Source organism: Aspergillus terreus, genomic scaffold, assembly GCF_000149615.1.
Source record: "Aspergillus terreus NIH2624 scaffold_4 genomic scaffold, whole genome shotgun sequence".
Classification (NCBI taxonomy): domain Eukaryota; kingdom Fungi; phylum Ascomycota; class Eurotiomycetes; order Eurotiales; family Aspergillaceae; genus Aspergillus; species Aspergillus terreus.
The window spans coordinates 2,140,235-2,165,997 of NT_165927.1; the positions used below are offsets into that span (position 1 = coordinate 2,140,235).

General features: G+C 51.3%; 10 protein-coding genes across 10 annotated transcripts; 4 read left to right on the forward strand and 6 right to left on the reverse strand.

Moving 5' to 3' along the window:
* Positions 1–137: 137 nt before the first annotated feature.
* Positions 138–1,577, reverse strand: ATEG_03557 (tyrosine--tRNA ligase TYS1; the record flags this gene model as incomplete). Its single annotated transcript, XM_001212735.1, has 5 exons — positions 138–374; positions 430–671; positions 724–1,156; positions 1,255–1,298; positions 1,457–1,577. The coding sequence occupies 5 exons, from the start codon at positions 1,575–1,577 to the stop codon at positions 138–140; spliced, it is 1,077 nt and encodes a 358-aa protein (XP_001212735.1).
* A 779-nt stretch (positions 1,578–2,356) lies between these two features.
* On the reverse strand, positions 2,357–3,131 carry ATEG_03558 (uncharacterized protein; the record flags this gene model as incomplete). The annotated part of the gene is made up of 4 exons (XM_001212736.1): positions 2,357–2,539; positions 2,609–2,660; positions 2,834–2,922; positions 2,991–3,131. The coding sequence occupies 4 exons, from the start codon at positions 3,129–3,131 to the stop codon at positions 2,357–2,359; spliced, it is 465 nt and encodes a 154-aa protein (XP_001212736.1).
* An 843-nt stretch (positions 3,132–3,974) lies between these two features.
* On the forward strand, positions 3,975–4,443 carry ATEG_03559 (uncharacterized protein; the record flags this gene model as incomplete). Its single annotated transcript, XM_001212737.1, has 3 exons — positions 3,975–4,124; positions 4,174–4,290; positions 4,339–4,443. 3 exons carry the CDS (start codon positions 3,975–3,977, stop codon positions 4,441–4,443), a joined length of 372 nt encoding a protein of 123 aa, XP_001212737.1.
* A 120-nt stretch (positions 4,444–4,563) lies between these two features.
* ATEG_03560 (F-box protein) lies at positions 4,564–5,322 on the reverse strand (the record flags this gene model as incomplete). Its single annotated transcript, XM_001212738.1, has 1 exon — positions 4,564–5,322. The coding sequence occupies one exon, from the start codon at positions 5,320–5,322 to the stop codon at positions 4,564–4,566; it is 759 nt and encodes a 252-aa protein (XP_001212738.1).
* Positions 5,323–5,825: 503 nt separating this feature from the next.
* On the reverse strand, positions 5,826–7,003 carry ATEG_03561 (uncharacterized protein; the record flags this gene model as incomplete). Its single annotated transcript, XM_001212739.1, has 3 exons — positions 5,826–6,170; positions 6,226–6,397; positions 6,459–7,003. The coding sequence occupies 3 exons, from the start codon at positions 7,001–7,003 to the stop codon at positions 5,826–5,828; spliced, it is 1,062 nt and encodes a 353-aa protein (XP_001212739.1).
* A 717-nt stretch (positions 7,004–7,720) lies between these two features.
* On the forward strand, positions 7,721–12,104 carry ATEG_03562 (uncharacterized protein; the record flags this gene model as incomplete). The annotated part of the gene is made up of 9 exons (XM_001212740.1): positions 7,721–8,360; positions 8,410–8,693; positions 8,751–8,845; positions 8,896–9,494; positions 9,547–10,783; positions 10,843–11,294; positions 11,358–11,425; positions 11,487–11,674; positions 11,732–12,104. 9 exons carry the CDS (start codon positions 7,721–7,723, stop codon positions 12,102–12,104), a joined length of 3,936 nt encoding a protein of 1,311 aa, XP_001212740.1.
* Positions 12,105–12,618: 514 nt separating this feature from the next.
* Positions 12,619–15,397, reverse strand: ATEG_03563 (non-ribosomal peptide synthetase; the record flags this gene model as incomplete). The annotated part of the gene is made up of 3 exons (XM_001212741.1): positions 12,619–13,341; positions 13,502–13,719; positions 13,819–15,397. 3 exons carry the CDS (start codon positions 15,395–15,397, stop codon positions 12,619–12,621), a joined length of 2,520 nt encoding a protein of 839 aa, XP_001212741.1.
* A 1,426-nt stretch (positions 15,398–16,823) lies between these two features.
* On the forward strand, positions 16,824–17,745 carry ATEG_03564 (tyrosinase family protein; the record flags this gene model as incomplete). Its single annotated transcript, XM_001212742.1, has 2 exons — positions 16,824–16,972; positions 17,028–17,745. 2 exons carry the CDS (start codon positions 16,824–16,826, stop codon positions 17,743–17,745), a joined length of 867 nt encoding a protein of 288 aa, XP_001212742.1.
* Positions 17,746–18,268: 523 nt separating this feature from the next.
* On the reverse strand, positions 18,269–21,895 carry ATEG_03565 (uncharacterized protein; the record flags this gene model as incomplete). The annotated part of the gene is made up of 4 exons (XM_001212743.1): positions 18,269–19,413; positions 19,565–21,041; positions 21,103–21,444; positions 21,518–21,895. 4 exons carry the CDS (start codon positions 21,893–21,895, stop codon positions 18,269–18,271), a joined length of 3,342 nt encoding a protein of 1,113 aa, XP_001212743.1.
* An 803-nt stretch (positions 21,896–22,698) lies between these two features.
* On the forward strand, positions 22,699–23,959 carry ATEG_03566 (uncharacterized protein; the record flags this gene model as incomplete). Its single annotated transcript, XM_001212744.1, has 4 exons — positions 22,699–22,816; positions 22,994–23,077; positions 23,131–23,241; positions 23,310–23,959. The coding sequence occupies 4 exons, from the start codon at positions 22,699–22,701 to the stop codon at positions 23,957–23,959; spliced, it is 963 nt and encodes a 320-aa protein (XP_001212744.1).
* Between the last annotated feature and the right edge of the window lie 1,804 nt (positions 23,960–25,763).

Genomic DNA, 25,763 nt, shown 5'->3' on the forward strand with positions numbered 1-25,763 from the left:
TGGGTTTAACCTTGGGCGTATCTATCATGTTCATTCGATCGCTATCTAACTTCATAAGTACAGGATGATCATCTAGTGCTTCATGGTGACAAGACCTCCCTCCCATCCATCGCAGGGAAAGGAACCTTGTCCTCCGTCTACTGACCGTCAGCGCTAGGCGTCTCGGCCTCCCCGGTGCCAGGGTTGCCAGGAGCTTTGTCCTTCGGCTTCTTATCCTTCTGCTTCTTCTCCTTCTTCACCTTCGGGGGCGGCGGTGGGTAGGCTTTCTTCGCGGTCTCTTGCCATTCAGGGGATTTTTCGAACGCCTCCCGGATCGGTGCCGTCAATTCAACAATGGCATCAGCCACTGCCGGTTTCAACAGCTGCGGTGACAGCTGCGCAAGAGTTAGCGATCAAGTTTGCATCCCGGGGGAGGTTGGGCAGGGTTACAATGTCACTCTTATAATCCTCCAGCATTTGCTCGATATTGGTGTAAACCAGGGGCTCTAGGCCGTCCCGCTCGCGGCTTACCCGGAAGCCCGGGTTACCGTCCTTCAAGCCGGAGGCCGGAATAAGAACGTACTGCACAAAGGCAAGGAGTCCGTTGTTCTCGGTTTCGCGGGGAGCCGCCTGGGCCTTGCGGATCTTCTTCCGAATACTCTCCTCGGGCTCTAGCAAATCGATTTTGCTGTCTGCGTGGCGTTAGAACATGCTGGAAGACACGAAGGGGTCTTCAAGTCTCACCTGCTTCACTGGAGCTCATCTTGCCGCCCGACAGACCGGGGACCAGGGGGTTCAGCAGATGCGCCCGCTTCCGGTAGCCCAGCTTGGGATGCCATTCCGTGGATGCGGCGAACAGTTTTCGCTGATCCATACCACCGAACTGCACATCAACATCCAGATACTCTTCGTCCAACACCTGGAGAATCGGGTAGAGCAGACCGCTCAGCGGCGCGTTCGCGGACTGTTTGACGATCTCGGCGGCCGACTTGCGCGCATCGTGCTCCGACACCAGAGTCGACAACCGGAACATATCCATGCAGTATTTCGTCGTGGTTTGGTAAGAGCTGCCGAGGACAAACCGAAGCTTTTCGGTGGAAACCCCCACTGCCTGCAGCATGGCAGTAACGATGAACTGGTAGTATTTCGCTCGATGTTCGACGACTTCGATCGTGCTCTATTCGACAGTTAGAGGGAGCGTGCGCGCGAACGGTCCGAGAATCATGCCTTTAGCGAGTCGAGAACAGCGTGCAAGTCGGCGATCAGAACGGTCACCTCGCAACCCGCAGCCAGGAGCTGCGCAATCTTGATGGCCGGCACTGTATACAATGGTCAGTGTCGCGATCGCGCTGACTAGGCAGGTCGGGAGACGTATAAGTAAGCAACATGGGGAGCAGAGGTGGGCGCGGTGCCTATGTAAAAGAATCTATCGTCAGTCGCATATCCATTGACCCATCCCAGGGTAGAGAGCACCAACCCCAGTAGACACGTGGGTTTTTTCCTTCCTCCAGGATCGCCTTGATGAGATCCGGGTTCAGAACCTCCTGGAGGTTCTCTGTGATGAGGGCGAACCGTTCGGCGGGGGTCATTACAGCCATTGTCACCGAACTCGTCGTCACGGGGGACAAGTATAGCAGAAGATGGATGGTGATGAATGAGTCAAATCTACAGATGCCAAGGGTTATTTTTTTTCCCGCTGCCCCTCAGTCAGCCACCGGCGGCTTGGTTGATCCGCTCCGAAAACGCGGGGTGGCCTGAGGATGACTGAGCACCTCCCATGATGAGCAGCCACTGTAGGAGAAGTAGAAGTGCAGAAGACGAGAAGGAGAACGAGGGCTGCTGCGTGGGCTTAGACTGTATTGTCTGCGTGATTACTCTTTAAGAGATGTACTTGTTATAAAAGCCGGACATTCGCATGTACATATGTTCCACCTGCAGTAGAGATATATACATCTGACGTATATCACCCCTTGCTTTTAGGGCTTTTCGCGATTTAGAGCTGCATATGGGAACAAGAATCCATGACTTCGTTAAACCAACATTATCAGTTTATGTCGTTACTATAGAGCAGTGATACAATCTCGTGGTAGGTCACGTCAGTGCCATTGATGCCATACCAACGGCATATTCATCGAATTAATTTGAATGATACGTATAAAGTAGAACAATGGACAAAAGATACTGGAAGGCACTATACAATAGTCGGAGTTACAGTCATCATTCGATTACTCGTTTGATAGCTGTCTTCATAGTCTCACTAGTGGAAGATTATCACCTAAGCATAACGCTGACAATCATCTCAAATGGCAGGTGTTCATGGGTTGAAAATGAACCAAGGTCACTTCCCCCTTATAGATCCCGCTCAAGTGCTCCATGATCAACAGATGGCGCCTGACGGGCAGCATGAAGTACCACTACGGGAACATCCATTGCAACAGACAGTACAATCGACACTAGGGAGGGAAGGAGTACCCAAGTCGTACAGGCAGTTCGGCCCTGGAATTTGCTTGACTCTGAAACTGCCAATACGGTCGTTCCATCCCGCGGTTCTCAAGTCGGCCTAGGATAGTTATGTTAGAATGAAGGACTGGATACGGGTAGAAAGGGAAAAGAACGAAACATGACATACATAGCCAGGGTTCCAGATAGTGAGAGTACTGGAAGATCCGCAGTTGTAGTCCCTGCGTGGCAGCTTGATTAGCACAAGGCGGGCATGCGGTAGACAGTGGAAACATACTCGTAGGCCACAATGGCATTATATTCATCAGGACCGATTGATGAGATCGAGTGCCACCTAAAGTCAAGATACTCAGTATAATGATCCAGGGCACCCAAGCCCAAACGAAATACTTACCAAGGGGAATCGAGCTGAATGCACTGGTCCCACGGCTGCTTGGCGAAGCCGCAGTTCCCACCCCAGTTGATATCCGTGCAGATATATACCTGTCCATCATTCTCGGTCAGTACGTATATCGACCAGCCGTTAATAATGAGATGAGCAAAGAACTTACACCACCTTCCACGCGCTTTTGCAGGCCATTGGCCTCGGTGACGGACACAATCATACTACCAGAGTCTCTCTCGGAGAGATTCTCGGCAGGTGCTGCTGCCGCTAGCGAGAGAAGACAAGCAAAGACTACACCGGTACGCATGATGGAGATTCAATAGTCTAAATTGTTATGTGAGATTGCCGGTGGGGATTGATTAGGCTACAACGATCAGGAAATGAGACAGCTTATATTCCTCTGCGTTTGGAGGAAACAACAGAAGTGCGGGGAGCCTCCGATAATACAGCAAGTAGTCAAGGTGCAGAACGCTGAGGAAGCGGCTGACAGCAGTAAGCAACGGCAACGACTTCCAACCTGCATCCTTCGGGATTTGGGGCCCACTACAATGTGAGCTGCGGCTGTTCTTCAGCTCTCTTAGAAGTCCGTACATGTTAGCTGCAGGACACATTGTAGGCATAATTAAGCGACAGGTTTTCGGAGACAGTCCGAAAAACAATCTAACCGTCTGGGCTCACGTCGAGGCGTCTTGGTGGGTAAGATGGTCCAAAATAATGTCGTTGAAAATTCACAGATACACTTTAGGCACGGGCCGGGGCTGGAGTGTGATCAGCACTAACGAGGGCTGTCTCGGACTAATCTCCTGGAGGTGGACGGGGCGTTGATTGCCGAGCAGGGTAGCCAACCGCGAACCTGAATGACTCGCCGTAATCCGACACTTTGCTGCAGCTCTCCTGACGGATGTGATTCTGGCCAGCCACGTGGGACTGATAGGATAGCCAAGAATGAGTGCAATATACACATGGGGGGCCTGGGTACGTATTTCCTAATCCATTCTAGCTCAGACGCTAAGATATGAGCACCCTGAATTCACTCAGACAGTCACCGTACCCTGTCACGCTGGGATGTAGACTCTGACGGTATATCCATCAGATTTGTCCTCCACTTCCGTAGCCCATCAGTTTTCAACGCGAAGCGAGCTGCGTAAAAATGGTCCGCATTTTCTCTGTGCTGGCGCTCGTACTGCTGGCTATGACTCCAGCAGAGTCTGTCCGTGCCCCACAGCCTGGAAGCCAGCAGTATCCCCTGGTCAAGGCTAAGGCTGCTGGGAGCGGTTTTCAGGGTCGATTCGCGACTGGCGTACGTTGTTCCACTCTTCTACAAGTCGAGACATTCTTACTCTAGGCAGGGCCCTCATTCACAGCCTGGTGGGCAGGCTCCGGTCACAACTCCTCCCAGAATCAGCAACAAAGCGCACTTGGTCAGAGTTGGGAAGAAACACGATCTGACAATTGGACTTGAACGGGTTCGTATCCATTCTTCATTTCTTGAGGATATGTCTAACATCACCCAGCCATATGAAGCCTTGTTCGGCCATGCTGGCATCAATAAGCACAATTATCGCAATTCTGTTTACAGCAGCCTGAGTGATTTCAACTCGAGTGCCGTAGATGTCTAGCTTCAGGCAGATTGATTCATGTAATCGAGAAAGGGTCATGGCATATGAAGATCATAGGGAATACAATAAAGACATCATCCTGCCTACTACCACAACGTTCGTTCGGCTCCACATCCATAGTCAGAAGTTGAGAATTGTCACATCAACAAGCAACTCCCGACGGTACACCCCAATGTTGGCAAGAACCTTGCCTCCTCTGACTGCTCCAAAGCCTGGCTTAAGATAAGATTCCAGGGTAGGCTGGTACCTCAGATAATACATCCGAAGGCCGTAGATCATATCGAGAACGCGGATCCCCCGACAAGTTCTATCTCCGTTATGCGGAAAGTTCTCTATGAACAGGGTGAATGGTTCGGCATCGTCAGAGTCATCACTGTCAGAGACATCGTCCTTCTCTTCGTCACCAGTCCCCCAAGGCTGGTGTGGGACTCCTTGGCGAGAGCTCAGCACCAGATCAGGAAGATCGTATTCCTCCTGTGCTATGCTTCCAAGGACAATTGATAATTTCAGCACAGGCGGCCACGTCAGATATTGGTCTCTCCAGGAGGCATTTTGATAAGCCATTGCCTGCAGGTTTGGGTTTGCCTCAACGGAGTGATATTTGCCTGTATTCACTTGTGTTGGGTCCAGACTAGGGCTCCAGCGCAGCCGGCTGATAACAAATTTATTTAAGCATGGTATTCTCTCGAACGAATGCTGAGCCGGCACCGGATCGGTGAAGGTTGTAGCGCATAAACTCGGAGCCTCGGTGATAAGCGAGCACCATGAACGACACACACGCTGCAGCCTGAGCAAATCACCGGGTGGTAGATGACTCAGGATCATGCACAGCAACTCAGGGGTGCGTACAACCCGCGTCAGAGCGTCTGAATGGTCCATGGTGGAGGTGCCGAGTGCACAAAGATCCGGACGGTGCGCGTGAGATCAGGGGCGATGTGATGGATGGTGGAAAAGACGGCCGAAAGGATTGATTTGCCGTTCGAAAGGAATGGCTCTTAAATAGCGGACAGCTAGTCCGACATGGGCGGCCCATATTCTAGATGAATGTCTCTCATTTAGTGTCGGGAGTAAGAGCTCCCGCCCCCCACCTTTAATCCCAATGAGCATACGCCTCCGGCGGGGCTGGCAGGTACCTAGTGCCGATGGCTAAAAAGAGAGGCCCAGACCACCGCCGCCGGCACCATATGGGCTCTACACAACCCTTTTGGTTTTATGTAGTATCATGAGCCTGGCTATACCCTGAACTTGAAGCACGGACATAATCACCTGGAACATGTAAAATCGTTGGATGTCTACACTAATTTCACTCTCTTAGCTATCCAATTCTGTCGTACATTACTCTGGCTAGGGGAATAATAAACCACTCCTAACAATTTAGCACGCTAGGATGTTAAGACGTGGATTGTGGCATGTGGTGACTCAGGCTCGGTGCCACTGCCAGCAACCTTAAGCATCTGGAAAGAAGGAGAAGGTGATGCTGGCTCGTCAAAAGAAAACCCGGCTTTTTTCAAGGCACCACAGAATTTACCAGTGCAATGAAAACGGCCGTTAACATCCAAGTTCACATCCCTTTTGGTGCCGGCAGCGGCGGTAGTATCGGGGTTACCATTGTAGGCGGGCATCACTATTTGAGCTGCTGTCGCCGCGCCACCGGCACCCAAATTTGTCGTAGTAAAGTGGAATTTCATCACAGGGGTTGCCCATTGACTTCGATCCTTGCCGTAGGCCTGACCAATATTAGCAAGTAATAATGAGTGTAGGCGGAGCGGTATGGCCACATACTCCGAGCATCGAATGTGCGTTGCCTTGCCAATCCTGCTCGCTCTGTGTATGAGGATAGTTCGGGTTCTGGAGCAGGACAGAGGCCCATGTATCTGATTCGCATGAGACATCCTTGGGTGCACAATAGATGCTGGTATATGGAGGAAGGTTGTTCACTCCGCCTTCAATCCAACTGTGGTAATACATTTACATTAGAATGGCTGCCACACCGTAAGATTGGACGAGACACTCACGAAGCAGCGGGGAATTCATCGCAGGTATACCTCATCCCGCTGGGCCCTGTGCCGAGCAGGTTGGGGATCTCCATTCTAAACTCGGGATTTTGCCAGGTAGTAAGTGGTCCGACGCGAGCTGGTAGGTTGCCGGGCATCACGTTGGGCTGCGCAGGGTTGCTTCCACACGGGAAAGGGAGGTCGGTCGTCCAGCGCTCATTTGTGCGACATGATTGATTGCGGCGCTTCTTTGTGGACTTTGAAAAGCTGTCGTAGTGAAAGTCCAAGCCATTCCCCATGGCAATGGTATTATCATTGAGGTAATCCTGAACATTGGCACAGATTGACGGGAGATTGTCGCAGTTGTAGATGAGAGTTGGTAAGGGATTATAGACATCGACCGGTTGACCTGTATATTCGGCCACTCCATTGACGACTGAAGTCACCCGGTCCAGAGCCAATGCCTGGACAAGGACATACAGAAACAGAAGAAGGCCGGATGCATTCATATCGATGTAAAAGCTGCGGCATAGCCCAGAAGACCGAGAGAGATTCATCAAAGACATGGGAATGACATGATTAAACAACCTACTCACCTAAGACTCTAGCCGCAAGGGCCCAATGGCCTCGAACATGCCCCAGCTGTCATATTGGATACCATGTCCGTCGGGTATTGTTGCCTCCATGATGGTTATCGGAAACATCCAAAGCAGGGGTAAGAAAAGGACAATTCAAAGACAGCCCCCAATCCAGAACGGGCAGCTGGAGGCCCTAGTTTAGTGCCGGGGAACAGATCACACGACGAGGGCGGCAAAGATGCAAAAAATGGTTTCAAATCCCTAGACTTCCTGCTACTGCAAGCCGTGTGGCTGCAGCTGACTGCAATTTCCCGAAAAGGGTACAGGGTTTTATGTGCCTGGACTAGGCTTTTTACCACACTAGCCCTCCATCCGCCCATTTGTCCATCTTGGCATGCTTTAGTGCTTGATAATGGTCCCTTTTCGGCCTCATATGGCATGTTGGCAATAATAACCGACCGGATAGTGGGTTGGGATAGTTGTTTCTCCGAAATTGCATCCGCATTATGCGGACCATACATGCGATTGGGAGGTGAGATACGTGCAAATGTGATTAAGGCTGTTGTAACTGTTTCGATATGTTGGTTACCTACTCTTTGCCCACTATGTGAGTCTGGTCTGAACGAACCCTCTTATATCTATTTATTATTCGATTATGGTATCTTGACGAGCTCATATCCTGTGGCCTACCGCTCTGCTGTCGAGATGAGGTTGATCTCAGCCTTCGTTCTTTTCACTCTTTGCCAGTCCATTGTCTCTGCATGGCCAGTCGATCAGTCGATTCCTTTTGATAGGACTGTAGTACAAAAATGGCCCATATCTGCTTCTGTCCCTCCCAGCGCGCCCGAGAATAGTACCTCTCACATCCTACACGCGCGTCAGGATGGTGGGTACTGGTACGAGTCCGCGAGCCATGGTATCTCAGCCTTTGGAGACCCGAGCTATCAAGTTTTCCGTAACGTGAAGGATTACGGAGCAGTTGGTGATGGGGTCACCGATGATACTGCGGCCATCAATCGGGCCATCACTGACGGCAATCGCTGTGGGGAGACATGTGGTTCATCGACAACCACTCCAGCCGTCGTTTACTTTCCATCAGGCACTTACCTGATTTCGTCGCCGTTGATCCAATATTATTACACCCAATTTGTGGGGAATCCCAACGCGTTGCCCACCTTAAAGGCAACCCCCAATTTTGCTGGTATTGGTGTCATCTCTGCCAACGTCTATATCCCTGGCGCATCCGGAGCCGAATGGTATGTGCCTCAAAGCAATTTCTATCGGCAAGTACGGAACTTCATCATCGATATTTCGGACTGTCCCACAGTGACCCCCGATGGATTTGGTATGTCCCACGATTATTCTCCACGGAATTCGCGCTGACCTCTTTATAGCGCCGACGGGTATTCACTGGCAAGTTGGCCAGGCCACGAGCATTGAGAACATACAGTTTGTCATGAGCCAAGCAGATGGTACCACCCACGTGGGAATCTTCATGGAGAATGGATCTGGTGGATATCTTGGAGATTTGACCTTCACAGGCGGTGCCATCGGCATGTGGTGTGGTAGTCAGCAGTTTACTTCGCGGAACCTCAAATTCCGAAACTGCATCCAGGCCATAGAGATGATCTGGGATTGGGGCTGGACATGGCATGGATTGGATATTCTTCTCTGCCAGGTACAGTTCCTATTACTGGGCCTAACGGTGAATTTTATGCACTAACAGATATGATAGATTGGTATAAACGTCACAGCACTTACTAGCGCGACTGCAGAGCATAACCAAGGTGTCGCCGCAATTGCAGTCCTTGACTCCGTTTTTACTAACGTGTACGTGCCTCGCGCTACCATTCAACCAAGGACATGCTAACTATGAGCAGACCTATTGCCGTCTTGACAAGCGGAAAAACTAACATCATGATGGAGAATGTGAAGCTCAACAATGCCCCGATAGCCGTTGGGTTCTCCGGTGGCCCCACGGTCCTTCAAGGCGGGGATGTCCTAATAGATAACTATGGGAACGGGAATAACTTCATCCAGAACGGTGCCACGTTGACAGAGACATTCCTCAATGGCGCATATTCACCATCAGCTAAGGCGGCAGCACCATCATCATTGCGCTCATCGAGTGGCTGGTTTGCGCGGTCCAAGCCCCAATACCAGAACGTGGGTATCGGTGGATTTATAGATATCAAAGCAGCCGGAGCCGCTGGCAATGGTCAAACTGACGACACTGCCGTGATCAACCGTGTTCTGGCCTCTTCTGCCGGGAGCTCGATAGTCTATTTCCCTCATGGCACGTACATGGTTTCGGACACCATCTCCATCCCTCCAGGGACAAAGATTGTCGGTGAGGTCTGGAGTGAGATCATGGGTTTTGGAGACAAGTTTGCCGATATATCGAACCCAAGAGTGATGATCCGCGTGGGAACATCAGGTCAAACGGGAGATGTGGAGATTTCAGACATGCTCTTTACCGGTAAGGCTGCTCTACCGTATGTTGTTGCTACCAATTACTCACACCCATAAAGTGCAAGGCGCCACAGCGGGGGCGATTTTGATGGAGTGGAATCTGGCACAAGCTTCGCAAGGATCTGCCGGCATGTGGGATGCCCATTTCCGCGTTGGGGGCGCCCTAGGCAGTGATCTACAATTCGACGATTGTCCGTGGACTCAGGTAGAGCCGAATCCTGACTGCATCGCCGCCACCACGTTGTTCCATATCACCTCCTCAGCTTCCCTATACCTCGAGAATGTCTGGGTGTGGACAGCAGATCATGATTTAGACATCCCCGCACAGAGCCAAGTCTCGGTATACACTGCACGATGTCTACTGATTGAATCTCAGGGCCCCGTATGGCTCTGGGGTACCGGATCGGAGCACTGTACGCTGTATCAGTACCGCTTCTACCATTCGCAGAACATCTTCGCCGCGACACTGCAGACCGAAACTCCATACTACCAACCGAATCCCAAGGCCCCCGCTCCGTTCACTGGAGCCTATGCGTTGCCAGATGATCCTACCTTTACTTACTGCAGCCCCGATTCGGCAACGTGTGCTTATGCCTGGGGCATGGAGATCATCGGCTCGTCCAACATCATGATTTATGGAGCTGGTTTCTACAGTTGGTTTCAGTGGTATTCGCAGGCATGTTTGAGCATCGAGGCCTGCCAGGAGCGCATCTCCCGCGTCGTCAACAGCGACAACATCTTCATCGTCAACTTGTATACGAAAGGTGTCTACTCGATGATCCAGGGCAGTAGCACCTCCGATGTTCTGGCCCTACAGAATATGGACGGCTTCCTCGGTACTATCGTGGGTTGGACTGGTCTCGATACCATCGGACAGCTGGATAGTCCTTCGTCGGTAATCCCCTTACCCCCATGGGTGTGGACTGTTCCATCCCCAACGGTATCGTGCCATATCCCCTGTGTGATTCAGCCACCACCCACTCCGATCAGGCCAATCCAACCGCCCGCCTATACAACGACGATATCTGGTACGCCCGTGACTGTTACGCCACCGGTGATCGAGACTCCTGGTATATCGGTGCAGTCGATTAGCGTTGTTGTGCCCACAGGCCAAACTGTTACCCCAATCATCGTTCCCAGTCCCAGCATCACTGTTCCTCTTATTGTTCCAACTGCCGGCAACTGGCCCGGAGGCGCGCCGCCCATCATACCCCCACCGATCCCTTTGCCGGTTCCTCCTCCCCTGGTCCCAGTCTGCTATCAGTTTTGTTCTGACGCCGACTGGCCGCCAATCTTGTATGTTCTCTTTGTCCGTCTGAACTTCTCCAGATGAAATGTTTCTAATCATATAACAGACCCCCAATTGTTGTCGTTGACGGTCCACCACTTCCTGTCGGGGCTCCTCCGCCGGTGGTCGCCGGTGCAGATGACCCAGACGTCGAAGAAAACAACGGTGACTGTGGCATCCTGTTCGAAACGTCTCTGACAGATTGGCCTAGCTCTGGTGATGTCCCAGATTGGGGCCAGGAAACGGGCGAGACCGGAGGGACTTGTCAATGGGCCGGTACCATCCAGAGCTATTCCAACACCTGGACCATCTCAGTCCCCTCTGGGCAAACATCTGTGAACATTGACCTCTTCAACTTGTTGGGATTTGGTAGTTATGGGTATACATTGGATGGAGCGACCATGCAGGCGTACTCCGTGTCCGCGACGGGATGGAGCGTGTCCATGTCTCCGACCAGCTCTAATCCAACTAGTTCGGGAACGTTCATTGATTTCGACATTCCAACAAATCCACTGCCCAGTGAGTATACAATCTGCACCGAAGCGTTCAAAGGATTTTTGCTAATTAATGTAACCCATGCAGCCAGCATCACCCTGACGCCAAGCCTGCCTGGAGGCACCTCCTCAATCAACCTTCACATCGAGATCCGGGTACGAGTATCATATCCTCGGGGTAATTCGACATGGCTAATTTGGACATGAATTAATCTAGGCCAGCCAATCCTGTGGTGGCAATCCTATCCCCGATCCTGCAGGCTCTGGAAGCTCGGGATCCGGCGGCGATGGAGACTCGTCTCTCGAGCTTATCTTCCCTGTAAATCTCAACGGCGACATTGTCTGCGGCTCTGATAGCGTCGCCGGTGTGAGCAGAATGACCGACTGCATGTTCTCTTACAATAGGTTAGTGGTCCCATCTAGATTAAATCGGCGAACAGTACCTAACAGTTCTTGAATCAGCGGCATCGTCCAGGGCCAACTTCTCACGGAAACCGCGACGATCACTACAGGCAATCCTACATCCAACTGTATCCGCAGCGGCGAGACCAAGAACAAGGAAGGCATCATCACCAACAGATGGTGTCTGGTCTACCAGTTTAACACCTGTGCCTTTGTGATTTCAGACAAATCCGAGCTCTTTGGCAGTTCGTTCCCTGGTTGGTCGGTCATTTCCGGCCAGGTGATGAGGAACTTTGCTATTCAAGCGGCGAACCAATGTTCTGGGAGTAGCAAGACAGCCGTTGCTGCCGGTCCTTTCCAGCCGTTTGGGGTCATTGCCCAGTCACTCTGTCTGACATCACCAGATCATCCCGAGATCTGTGCTGTGCCATGATAGAATCCATCATACCCTTTGCCCATTCTACCTCATCTCTGAGAGCTGTCAGAGGTGTTGATCTACTTTGTATTTAATTCTTTTGTTCTATTTTGATGTAGTACATTTCTCCCCTACCATTGGGGAAATATCTAATGGAATGCAGGGCTGTGTCCTCCACCCACGCTGGAGATTTTTTTTACTTACGTTGATCCGTTCTGTTACTGTCCAATATTTCCTCGAGAGTTTGAGAATATCCAGTAAAAATTTCTGAGATAGATGTTCGTAGGCCAAAACACAGCGGGGACTGTTACTACTATTGGAGCAAGATCTTGGCAACAGAATACAGATCTGCATAGTCCTTGACATTAGGGGTGACTCCCGTAGGATATTAGAAATTAGAGTGGCATACATATTAGCGACAAAGGCGACAATTATCAGATTCACACTGCGAAAACGTCAAAATAGCGATTACCACCCGTAGAGTCGACATCCTGATCCATGTTTTTGGATGCACGACTAAAACCAAACCGAATTACATGCCCCTCTCAGCAAGAGCCGAGCGTAGTATCTTCTGAAAAGCAAAGACGTGCTCTGGCCCAATCATACTATAATGCTCACCTGGAACATCATGGAAGCGCACATGAGACCGAGTAAAATCGTCCCACTGGCTCAGATGTACGTTTCGCCATTCACTCTTGGACGCCGCGGCAATTGCCAATGGAATCGAAAAGAACACATCCATGGACGCAACGCGTCCGTCAGGGTCATAATCGCCCGCAATGCGGTGGAGCTCATAGGCAACGTCCGCCCAACGGGATAAAAACGGTCGGCTGAGTGACAACTGGGCGTAGCGCTCTTTGTCCGCTTCGTCAATGATGGCCTGGAGGATTGTGTCTTGATCCAAACCATCGAGTTCGACGGCCAATTCGCGTGACCGCTTCTGCGTTATCAGATCTAGGAAGTACGCTAGATGCAGCAGGCATTCTTTCCAATCCAGCTCGCGCATGCGCATCTTAATGTGTGGAGGTAGATTGAAAGACCCGACAAATCGGACTTCGTCTCCGTTTTCCTCCAGCTTTTTGGCCACTTCAAACGCCAACATCGACCCATAGCAATAGCCGGCGAGAGCGTATGGTCCGTGCGGCTGTTTGGATTTGACGCCGTTGTAGTAAGAGGTAACAGCATCTTCGATTGAATCGAATGGTTTCTCCCCTTTCATCGAAGCCGCGGGCACGTAAAGCATACACAGGTCGGTCTGTGATAAACTTCGCCAGATTAATAAAGATTAAGACTTCGCCAGCTCCTGGGTGCACCAGCCATAGAGGGTTCTTGTCTCCGTGAGCCTGGAGGGTTACAACAGGGTTATACTCCTTCGGGCGGTAGAGATTGTCCAGTGCAGCGGCAAGCTCGCGAACCGTGGTGTTTTCCAGAAGGATAATGATTGGAATAGTTGCATCCGCAAAACCCAGATGCTGTTCAATGTCTCGCTTGAGATTGATAAGCTCGATGGAGTCAATGCCAACGTCGAAGATAGGAGTCTGGACGTCGAATTCATCTTCCGATATCTTGAATGAGCGGAGGAATATTTCTAGTAGCCCCTTTTCGAAATCATTTTTGGGGCTTGCCCGTGTTGCTTGTCGGTGACGTGCAATAAGCGATCGGTTGATACTGTCGTGGGTGCGGTACTCTCCTCGTTCGTAGGCGGCTTTGATCTTGCTCCGGGAGAGCTTACCCAGGGTCGACTTCGGTAGTAGGGCCTGCTCAAGTGGAATTATATGCGGTCTGGAGCCGGTGGACATCAAAACGACCTTGGAGATGGCGTCTGCCGTTGCTGCGCGGGCAGGGATATCCTCGGGCGCATAGGTGGGTAGGTAGACGAGGACGATTTCCTCGGTCTCTGCGCCAGGAGACAGGGAAGAGAAACAACAAGTAAAGCTTCGGCTAAGGCCTTTGATGTTGTGCTCCTCCACTGCGGTCTCTATCTCATGCGGGCTGTATTTCACGCCATTAATTATGATTGTCTCCTTGGCTCGGCCACCCAGAACGAGATACCCATTCTCGTCCAAGGTTCCACAGTCGCCAGTCTTAAACCATCCGTCCATGGTGAATGACTCTTGTGTAGCAGCTGGGTTATTGAGGTACTGTCTGAACACCACCGGTCCTGCGAGCTCCAAACTGCCCATCTCGCCCGGCGGCAAAGGGTCTCCCTGCTGATTGGTAACACGCATGAAGATACCGGGCATGCAAGACCCGACAGAGGTATATTCGAGCCCATGTTTTTTATCATAATCAGGGCAATTGGTATTGAAAATGGCACCGGCGCAAGTTTCGGTCATGCCAAAACCAGGTACAATAACATTCAGAGGGGCACCAAAACTCTTAAGCAGCTGCGATAGTTCATCGCAGGTCTTCGTTGTATTCGCTTCACCGCCCGATGCGACATAGCGAAGACCGCTCAGGTCCCACTGACGTGGTGAGGCAGAGCGCGCATTCTGGACCAGAGCATCCCGAATCCTGGCGAGGAAGAAATTTGGCGCAAACGTGCGCGATACGCGATGGGTGGCCATCAAATCCAAGAACCAAATAGGATCAGAGATGACGTCCGATCCCGGAACATGCACTTGGTCCAGATCCGCGTATAATGCCTGGAGATGGATCTCAATGATGGCTGCGACGTGGTCAAGGCCGACCCAGTTGAGGAAGGACGATTGTTCCGGGAGGGGCACAACTGAAAGCTTGCCGGCGATTGCAGACACGATCTGGAAGTGACTCAAGCAGACAGCTTTTGACTTCCCTGTACTGCCGGAGGTAAACAGGAGAAGAGCAGTGTCTGTTGGTTTGGCCTTGACACTTGCGGTGTTTGAATCCGGAGAGGCTTTCTCCCACCCAAGGGTCTCGACCGAGACGGGTTCAATGGCATCCTGGCCAGCAAACTCCACCAACAGTGCCTGGCTCGTCAAGCACCAGTCGGTGATAAGGGTAGACGAAAGATGCTCCAAATTAGCCACACGCTGCACTGGATTGTTCGAAAATGCAGGGGTGATAGCAGGGATGCAACCGGCGAGGAGCACGGCCCAGAACCAGACTATATTATCCAGATGATTGTTGAAGTGAAGCAGGACTGCAGCTCCTGGAGTATAGTTCTGATGGTTGTGCACGGCAACAGAGGCTTTGGATGCGGTTTCCAGCAAGTCCCTGTAGGTAATGGACCTCGGGTCCTCCCGGTTGCCTTGGGAGTATAGTATCACCCGGCCGTCGCCATTCCTGGCGGCGGCTGTTTCCAGAAGAGAGGGAATAAGGCTTGGTTGCATGGTGTGATGAAGAAATCCCCTCAATGTTTCCGGGCAATGGTGTTTGTGGATACACCCTGTACATCCTGGAAAAAGCCGAAAGGACAGGCTTCGCCGGAGCTTTATGTGCGAATCGCCACTACAATATCCACCAAGATGTGTATTCTAAGTCGTCATCACCTTGGTCTTCATATCGTCTAGGCCATTACTATCGATGTCAATATCGCAAGAAATGCGTCAGAGACCGACCCTGGGGGATCAACCCACTAGGGGTGTCTGTCTAGACCAGGCAGCACATGGCGTGGTGATTACTGATTTCATCACAACATCCGGCACCCAGTATAGATGATGCCATGGAGAAGAAGACCAAGTTAACAAGCACCATTCTACCCCGGCCCGAACCATTGACCTAGCTGGGCTAGGCCAGCCTTGTCTCCTGCCAATTGCGAGTGATGTGGGTCAAACAGCCATGATTGAAGGCTCATATTGGCTATAGGAGTTTATAGTTAGACTTTGCAATTCCAGAGGCTTATCTTTTACTATCCTCTTGAGGCTTTCCGGCGTAGGCTCTGGATGGTTACGGACGCGGCCTGTAGTCACCCTTCTGGTCGCTACCGTCTCCGGGGGTGCCGTGTCTACTGTAGGTATTTATTTATACCGGGCTCTGAATACCTGGCTTTGTGGGGGATATGGAATGTAGATCCTGCAGATCATTTCTGTGCAGGCCAAGAATCCGGCATTCCAATGCTAGAAAACAGCGGAGTGTGGGGCCGAGATAAGGGTATGTGTCCGGCACGCCGCGAGCGGCTACCTGGGGATCAGCACGGCCCTTGCTTTACAAAGCGGCAGGTGGGCTCCGGCATTCGTGCTGAACTTCCACCCAGATCCGGTCTCGAATATGTGCAAATCCCCCAGATATGCCGAACGAACCGAGATTATGCATTCTACCCCGGTTTCCGCATGCGGACATACAGTATGGACCAGATTCAAGGTTTAAATCGCTAGCGGGCCCCGACTTGGCCGTACCATGGCTTCGGTGTCTAGATCGAACCCTTCACCCCACAGACCACGGAGAAGACTCTAAGTCATTTGAGCGACGTTACAATCCTTTCCATTGAGTTTGCCGGGGACATTGTACCATGGGTTTCTACAGGAATCTAGTGCTTGTGGCGGCCTCGTGCACCCAAGCACTCGGTCTCTGCCCAGCTCCGAGATGCGACAGTCCTGACATCAGACATGAGTGGTTGGTATATTGACACGTACCATTGGTGCTAAATTACTAAATGGACCACTAGGGGCGAGCTGAGCAGAGAGGACCGGCTTTCCTATATTAGTGCTGTCCAGTGCATGAAGGATCGCCCTCCTGAGCTATCAGTCGAAGAGGTTCCCGCGGTTCGGAGCCGCTATGATGACTTCACTGCGTGAGTTCAGATCCGGTAGCGACACAATGCCTCTTTCTTACGCAATAGCAAGGGTCCATATCAACTATACGCTCCAAATTCACAATAGCGGAATCTTTCTACCATGGCATCGGCATTTCATCTGGCTTTGGGAGAAAGCCCTGAGGGAAGAGTGCGGCTTCACCGGAACGCTACCGTAGGTCCTCCTGTTCTATTACACCTAGAGACTCGGCTAACTAGAAGGCCCAAAGTTATTGGGATTGGGTCATGTGGCCTAATCTAGCCGCGAGCCCTCTCTTTGATGGCACCGAAACGTCCCTTTCCGGCGACGGGGAATTCAATGCTACCGAGCAGCCTACCGAGCTGAATCCCGAACCTGGTCTAACAATAACCATTCCTCGAGGTGCAGGCGGGGGATGTGTACGGACAGGGCCCTTCAAAGACTGGGTCATCAACATGGGGCCCTTCGCCTTCAACGAGTCCTATGAACCCGCCCTACCCGACCATGCCTTCGACTACAACCCCCGCTGCCTGGTCCGAAGCCTTAATGATTGGGTCATTCAGACATACAATAACCAGACAGTTGTGGACACCCTCCTTGACTCACCAGACATCGTCGAATTTCAGAATATCATGGGTGGTTTTCCAAACCCACCCATTCCCATTGGGCCACATGCCATGGGCCATCGGTCATTAGGCCCGGACATGCTAGACTTCTTTGCATCACCGCAGGACCCAGCATTCTGGCAGCATCACGGCATGGTCGATCGACTGTGGACTGTGTGGCAGGATGCAGACGAGCCGTGGAGGCGGTTCGCGCTCAATGGAAGTAGCACCACCTGGTATAAGGACGACACTCCGGAGGTTACTTTACAGACAACAGTGGAGTTCGGGATTCTGGATGAGCCGCGGCCATTGTATGAACTAATGAGCCCAACAGCGGGTCCTTATTGTTATACATATACCTAAGGGAGCGCCTTCTCTAGTATAGGAAACGGAGGTTGTAGCAATTATCTAAATGCAGTTCCCGGTAAACCACAAAGAGTATTTCTTTGTATTAATTAGTGAATTATGCTTCTGGCCTGACCAACCATACATCTAGACTGGGTAAAGGGTAGCGTAGTTTAGGTAAAGGACATTCATCATCTAACCGCCGGTATATTCGAAGTATACGATATAAATCAATTGATTACTCCAAGAAAGGCTCAAGACGCTGAACCGTTCATGGAGGCAGTAGAAGAAATTTTATATTACCAAGCAGAGTAGCCACATGGGAATAGTGAGGGTTTTTATGTAGATAGTCGGCCAATGTGTTGAGAATAGGTAGCTTCAAATATCACGGCCATCCATATCATTTGGAAGTCAAACAAATTGTCTCTCGCGACAACTTACAGAAGGGACCACAACATGCTAGAACATGAATGCTTGAGTTAAACTTGGTTTATTGGGTTTCCTCTCTGGATTCCCTAGGTCATAGTATATACTAAGTAGCTTATTCGTAGTACTCCTCGTCATGGCTATAAGCATCATCGTCGTATCCATAATCCTCTTCCTCTTCTTCTTCTTCAGCGTCTTCAGTCTCACTCGCCTCACTCTCCTCGCTCTCCTCGCCATCCTCGCCGTCCTCGCTGTCCTCGCTGTCCTCGCTGTCCTCGCTGTCCTCGCTGTCCTCGCCATCCTCGCTGTCCTCGCTGTCCTCGCTGTCCTCGCCATCCTCGCTGTCCTCGCCATCCTCGCTGTCCTCGCTGTCCTCGCTGTCCTCGCTGTCCTCGCTGTCCTCGCTGTCCTCGCTGTCCTCGCTGTCCTCGCCATCCTCGCTGTCCTCGCTGTCCTCGCTGTCCTCGCCATCCTCGCTGTCCTCGCCATCCTCGCTGTCCTCGCTGTCCTCGCTGTCCTCGCTGTCCTCGCTGTCCTCGCTGTCCTCGCCATCCTCGCTGTCCTCGCTGTCCTCGCTGTCCTCGCTGTCCTCGCCATCCTCGCTGTCCTCGCTGTCCTCGCTGTCCTCGCCATCCTCGCTGTCCTCGCTGTGTTCACTATCCTCTTCAGCCTCTTCAGCCTCTTCACTATCTTCAGCTTCTTCAGCAGCTTCGGCCTCGCTGTACTCACCGTCCTCGCTGTACTCACCGTCCTCGCTGTGCTCACCGTCCTCGCTGTGCTCACCGTCCTCGCTATCCTCGCCGGCCTCGCTGGCCTCGCTTTGGCTCATGCTTGCTCCCAGTATGGCTGCACCACCCAATCCAATCAATGCACCAGTAACGCCAGCGGCCACAGTACCATCTCCACTGCTTTGGTTCTGGGGCTGAGGGGCTGAATTGCAATCGTGATTGTGTATACTATCGTTGCCATGTTCCTCAGATGGACCCAAGTTGTGTCCTGTATGCCCAACTGGATCTGTTGGCTTCACCGGCTCTGTGGGCTCTATCTGACTGGTAGGCTCATTTGGAACTGTGGGTTCAACATGATGTGTCGGCAACGTTAGGCTCAATGGCCCGATTGGTTGTATAGAATTAACAACATTCACAGAAGCAAGCGCACCATTGCCGCTACCATGACTGTGACCAGAATGTTGGCTTCCTCCATGGTCAAGAGCATAACCATGTCCCATATGGTTACCAAGTCCCCAAGGTTGCTGCTGCCCTGACTCAAAAAGACTATGAGGATGGCTTCCATGCACGAATAGGCCTTGCCCGTGCCTGGGCGGGTCATGATACTGCAGGGGCCCATTTGACGGAGCCTGATACGCCTGGTATGGGCTTTTCCGTGAGCCCGAGTATGCCCCAGGGCTTACCGAAATGGGCTGCTTTGCTTGGGGCGTGTACGGCTGATATGAGCCACTTTGGGTTGTCGAGCGCACTCGTGGGGTCGGGGGCAGGTGCAGAACCCCTGCCAGGGGAGAAAAGCCTCTTGAAGAAGCCGGAGCTCTTACGAGGAGGAGGATGGGTTGGTCGTGATTGCAGCTCTCGCTGACCCTGTTGTAGAGTGGGATGACCATGCGTTGAAGGAATCTTGGGGATGGTCCCACCAGGGGGGGTTGGTCGTCTAGTTCCTGTGTCGACCTTCTGTGGATGAGTCCGTTCCGGCACCGACTTTGTCTCTGGTGCTTTTCTGCTTTTGGAACTTCGCTCGGTTGGGGGTGCTCGGGGTGCTTTTGCCTTTTTCTTTCGAGGTAGCACCTGAGTTGACGTTGTTTGGACCGTAAGGACTGAAGTGTGGCTTATAGCAGGTGCATGCACAACTGTAGGAAATTGGTAGACGCCTGAAGTAGGATGCGGGGCGGAGCACTGATTTGGACCGGTCGGCATGGTCTTGGTAGTTGTAAAATGGATTCCTTGGTTCCTCTTGTCAAAGCTGCCAGGGCTAGAGATCACAGGCTGGTTGCCTATTGGTTGATGGGCGACTGGTGGCTTAGATGCTGCAGTTCCGACCTTCAAGCTTGCAGCACCCAAAACCCCAACCTCCTGTGCCTCTTCGGACTTTTTGCCTGACTTCGTAGAAGGCCCTGATGCGAGCGCTGGAACTGGAGAGATGGTGGGTGGCTGCTGAGTATGCTGTATATCCTGCCCTGAGTGTCTAGTTGCAGAATGAGTAGGACGTAGGGATTGTGTAACAGGCTGGATCCCTCGAACAGATGAGTTTGATGGCCTGATACGTGCCGGCTCAGGTATACTTGGTGCAGGCATTGGCCTGCTAGGGGGCTGACCGACGGGTCGCCTGCGAATCTGCTTGCTAGGTTTGATCCGCGGGAATGATGGACTAGCGAAACTGGGAGGAGAAGATGCCACTGTTGCGACCTGGGTGTTGCGGCGGGCAGGCGACTGCGTAGTAGGCATGGCCATACGAGCTGTCAATATATCATGACCTAAGTCACGGATACCCATTGCACGCAGTGGCATCGGTGGGAATGCCGTGATTTCAGGTGCATCAATGGTAGCCGGAACTGCACTCTGCAAGTTGACATAATGTCGACCCACGATCGAATTACTTGGGATGGCATGCACAGTTGTCGCCTGAGATACCTCCCTGGCCCATGGGTTGTGAATATCTTGGGCATTGCTGTCCAACCCGGACCCACAACCGTCAAGAGTTGGGACTGGTGCTGTATCACTTAGCCCTCGTTTTCGGGTCTTCTTGATGGCAGTGACAATTGCTTTATAGTTTGCATCCTCCCGATTGATGAAATATGCCATGGAAAGGTGACTGCAACCAGCCATCAACATGGTTTTCTCGCCGCCGAGACCAAGAGCTGCAGAGTACTTGGTCAAAGTCTATATAGACAATGTCAGTATGTCGTTCTCCTTATGTAACAGGTTGCGAGCTAGATCTTACAGGACCCTGGCGCGATGGCATCGGATTCTCTTCATAGCAGAAAAGCAATTTCATCTTCCCAGCCACACTTTCCTTCATGCGTGTCTTCATGCTAGCCCGGAAGGACTTGCGGATACCGCTCAGAATATATGCATTTCTCCGTGCCCATACAAGGCTTTCCAAATCTGACAGCTCGCCTCGGGTCAACCACGGAGGTATACTGTCTACCGCGCAGCGCGTCAAGAGCGCCTCCCAGGGTAAGTCATCGGACGTACGTTGTGGCGTACTAAGGAAGATGATCCCCCGAGTGCAATCGAGTATGTCTGGAAATGGCGGCTCATGTGCGAAGGCGTTATTCAAGCACTTGTTTCCACAAATCTGTTAGCGACATGATGCTACAGCAGAAGGAAGATCGTCTGCTGAAATGAACACTCACAGATTCGACTATAAAGCCACCAAACCCATGGCAGATCAACACCAGCGGGCGTGTCACCGGTACCTGCTCCCGAACAGCAGCGATCTCCACCAGCAGGGCCCTAGATATGTCTTGCATGCTCTTGAGTGGCTCTCCGCAGAACCAGACTGCCTTAACGTCATAATTGAATGTGAAGACTCTGGCACCGAGAACATCCTTGGAAATGAAATCCCGTAACCAGAAGAAAGAGTCAGTGTTGGAAGCCCATGGGGTCAGGCCATGGACAGCTACCACGTCAATGGCCCTGGCCTCGTTGAGCTGCTTTGGCTGCGCTTGGAGCTCAAGATTTGCAGCGTTACCTTGCTCATTCCCAAGTATGGGTGTTTCGTGTGTAGACATAGTGCGATTCTGACGCCTGTAGACTTCAATGCAACCTTTTGCTCTCGGGTGTGCTGGGGTATAGGAAGATGGGTCAAGGGGTCATGCAGTATCAGAGACGGTCTGCGTCGCCTTAAGACGAAGCCTGGGTCTACCAGTACATCTTCAGGTATCATGTATAGCCCGGTGCTAAATATAGGTTCGTTCTTTGTGCAGGTGAGCCTGGCATAGCCTCACTCTGTCAAGATCAGCTCAATCCAGAATATGAGCTTGCAGGAAGGCTGGTCGAGGCTACAAGACCAAGTCGCATGTGCTGCGGCTGAACAACGCCCGCTCCTCTTCCTGAACATTTCTTTGTTCGAAAATACGAGGTGCAGTTTGGAGATATGCAGTGACAAGGGTCGACAAGGCTACCGAGGTGATCTGGTCATGTGTTGGGGCTGGCATGCGTTGGCTATTGTACTGATTGAATTGCAATATATGGGATTGGCAGGCAACTTTCCAAGTATGGATACGAGTTATAGAGTTTAAGGCTCCCGGGGCAAACCGCATTTCCACTACTCTAATTCAACCGTTGGATATGTGGAGTTGGCTCAAAATGCCATGTGTGACATGAAAGTGGTTGAGATTGAGATGGCGTAATACGTTTGTATCTTTGATCCCCAAGACACTCTCTACTGAACTAAGGGACCAAATATTTATTTTAATAGAATAAGAGTACATAAAGGGATGATAAGCCCTGGAGAAACTGCCAGCTTTAACTGTGGTATATGAATTTAGCGACCTTCTGTCAAATTATTATATTCTACTATCCGCCGTGAGCCATGGACCACCCCAGCACCTCGAGTCTTCCGCGCAAGAAGGTCAAAGCAGGGGCGAAGAAAGCAGGAAAAAAGACGGGGAAGAAGACTACTGGCAAGAAAAAGACAACTCCCTCTGCTAGTGCAGTTCACCTTCCCACTCATCGCCCTCCACTTCCGGACACTCAATATGCACCAACATATGCCCCTATCCCACAGAGACAAACGGTTGTTTTTGAGAAACCAGGCAAGAGAGTTGAGCTTCCGCTGTGACAAGTGCAACGTCTTGAGAATTTTACTAACGAAATTTCTTGGGTAGTTGGTAATAGAAAAGGAAAAGGGGCCGCATGCCTACTCGTGCTTTTAGCAGTTTTATCCTATCTCGTGGCTTTGATTTTGGGTCGTAAGTCTGAACAGCGTCCATCCATGACACGGTGTATCTCTAATGGCATATAGTGTATGTCATGACCGGCTGCATGTCGACCACAGCACAGTCTAGTAACATTTACCTTGCTGAACTCTCGACAAACACGACGTATGATATGTCACTCCGAGTTGGTTACTTCGGTAAGTGGTGACAACTTTCCTTTATTGACAGAACCTCTGTATATATTGTATCGACTGACTGCATACAGGAGGCTGCGTTTCGGTCACTGAACTAACCGAAGCATCCTACACTGGTAGAAATTCCTCCACACAAACATCCACGCATTGCGTCTCGAATCTGCGCCGCAAAAATTTAGACGACCTCAGTGAGGATCTGTGGGAACCTCTAAAGCTCAACTCTTCTACCATTCAATCCAGCCTTCAAACATTTTTGAACACTACCCTTCCACAAGCCAAGCATCTCCAGGAAAATGTCTTCTTCTGTGAACCTCCCCTAGTCCATCTCCTCCTATTTTTCGTTACAGGCATTATGCTCTTCGTTGCTATTACAGGAACATCTAGAAAGAGATCGTACAGAGCAATGCTAGTGACAGCGATTGCTTTGAGTGCCTTCTCCCTTGCGCTCGCACTAGTGACCGTCCTCGGCTCTCTGCAGAGTATGAATGCGTTGCTAAACACCTCTGCGTCTGGAGCACAAAGGGCTCTGGGTGACTCATTATATATCTCGCGTGGTAAAGCCATGCAGGGGGTCCAAGGAGCTCTTGTTGCAATCGTCGCTGTATTCTATCTCGCGATGGGGGTGCTCTTTGTGCGGCGGACACCCGAGGGAGGGGCTGGATACATAATCCAAGCCTTTCAGAATGTAAGAGGACCTTTGAAGCGGATGGGAAGAAGATAGGAACTATGTTGCGTGAGTGGTGATGTTTTGCGCGGGGAGGCGGGTTGCTTGCGGGGAAGTCAGTTGAAGGGTAGAATGGAATGAATTCGTATACGGAATTTCCTTCCATTTTGCCTTACTTTCTTTTTCTTAAGGGTGACATCCTGGTCTCTAGTGTGGGCTTTGCTATCCAGACCAGCCTTTTCATAATCATCTACTTGTGTTTTGCTGCTACAATAGACTGCTAGGCAGTGTTGTTAATATAATCCTTTGCGCAGAGGTGTAGCTCAGGCATCGATAGATCTGTCGCACCAGCAAATACCAGAATCAATAAGAAGAGTATGAGCCAAAAGAATCCCCAGAAACCTCATAATATCTTCGACGATGTTCATACCAAGAGATGAAGTAGTGCGACTTCATAGTACTATTTGCCAGCTAAGGATCTTACGTCCCACATACGCGGATGCGTAGGTATGCAAAGCCATATCAGTCCAAGCCAAGTGCTCCTGCCGAGGCTCCATTCTATAGTAAGATTATTATTATGCCCTCGGGGACGGGGACTGTGTACGCGGATCCTCGGGACAGTGATCCCCGCTGTATCTCAGCAAGGAGGTCGTAAGCCAGAAACGGATGCAGATGATAGCATTAAGCTGAGGCCCCACTCAACTGAAGGATAAATCAACGCTTGCTTGTATCAGGGAGACATCCTAGCGGACCAATAGCAGGTACTCCGAAGTGCCCGTCCGGCTGACTGCATACATTGGCAGTTTGCCAACGCGCTGCAGAGCCTTTCACAGCCTCCGCCGCTCAAATTCAAACCTCTCCCTGCGCATAATCAGCAGTTGAATATTTTGGACAAACACTGGAGCCCCATGGCCCTAACCCCCTGTTCTCGCACGGGGTACAGTCTGCTGCCCAGTTCCCACCAACCAGATTTCTCTTACCCGGGGGCCCATCCAGATTAAGAAGAAAATTACACGACAGATTATCGTTCTAGTATGAAAGGTCCTGAAGTCGAGAGCACGTCTGCTATGGCACAAGCCAAGGGCATTGTCCGTTGATAAGTTGCTAACACCGAGTTTGGAACTGGAGCCGAACGGAATTCGTTTCTCTCTCTTCTATAAATAAATACCTTCCAAGTATCACCAAGGTTAGATGGTGGCCAGGAAAGTCGAAATCTCTGTAGCCCATCCCCAGCAACAATTAAATCATTGTCTTTATTCCCGCCAACTGCGGCAGGCAGGATATTGCACGTTGTTTCACAGGAAGAGGCTCTTGTTTTGTAAATACGGACTGGCAAATTCAAGATGCTGCAGAGAATGAACGGAGCTCCCCGACCTTTGGGATCAATGCAGCAATCCTTCCACATTGACAAAGGTCAGCCTTATAGACAGCACATCACGCTGCTTCCGCGGAGAAGTATCACCCTCTCACAGATCACAGCTCACAGTACCACCTCTGCCAAGCGACCAGCTTATATTGCAGGCATTCCTTAGTGTGTGACGGGCGGCAGTTGGAACCGTGATCCCAATTTAGGTGCACCAGGTGGTCGGTACTCATTGGAAGACCACCCAAGCATTGAGCTAGCCAGCAGGATATGCACCGGGCAAATTGTGGCGCTGCCGGCCCCAAATTCCCCGGCTGCAAGAGACCCAATATAGATGCGCAGTGCATGAGCATTGCTGCAGATAAGCATGGCATAGAGGTAAGCAGCATATACCTTGTCCGCGCCGTCGTCTTCGGAACGGCCATCCCCGCACTATCACAGAGCGGACGGCTATATTCCCTGTCCGAGTCTATGGGCACCGTAACACCGACAGCTACT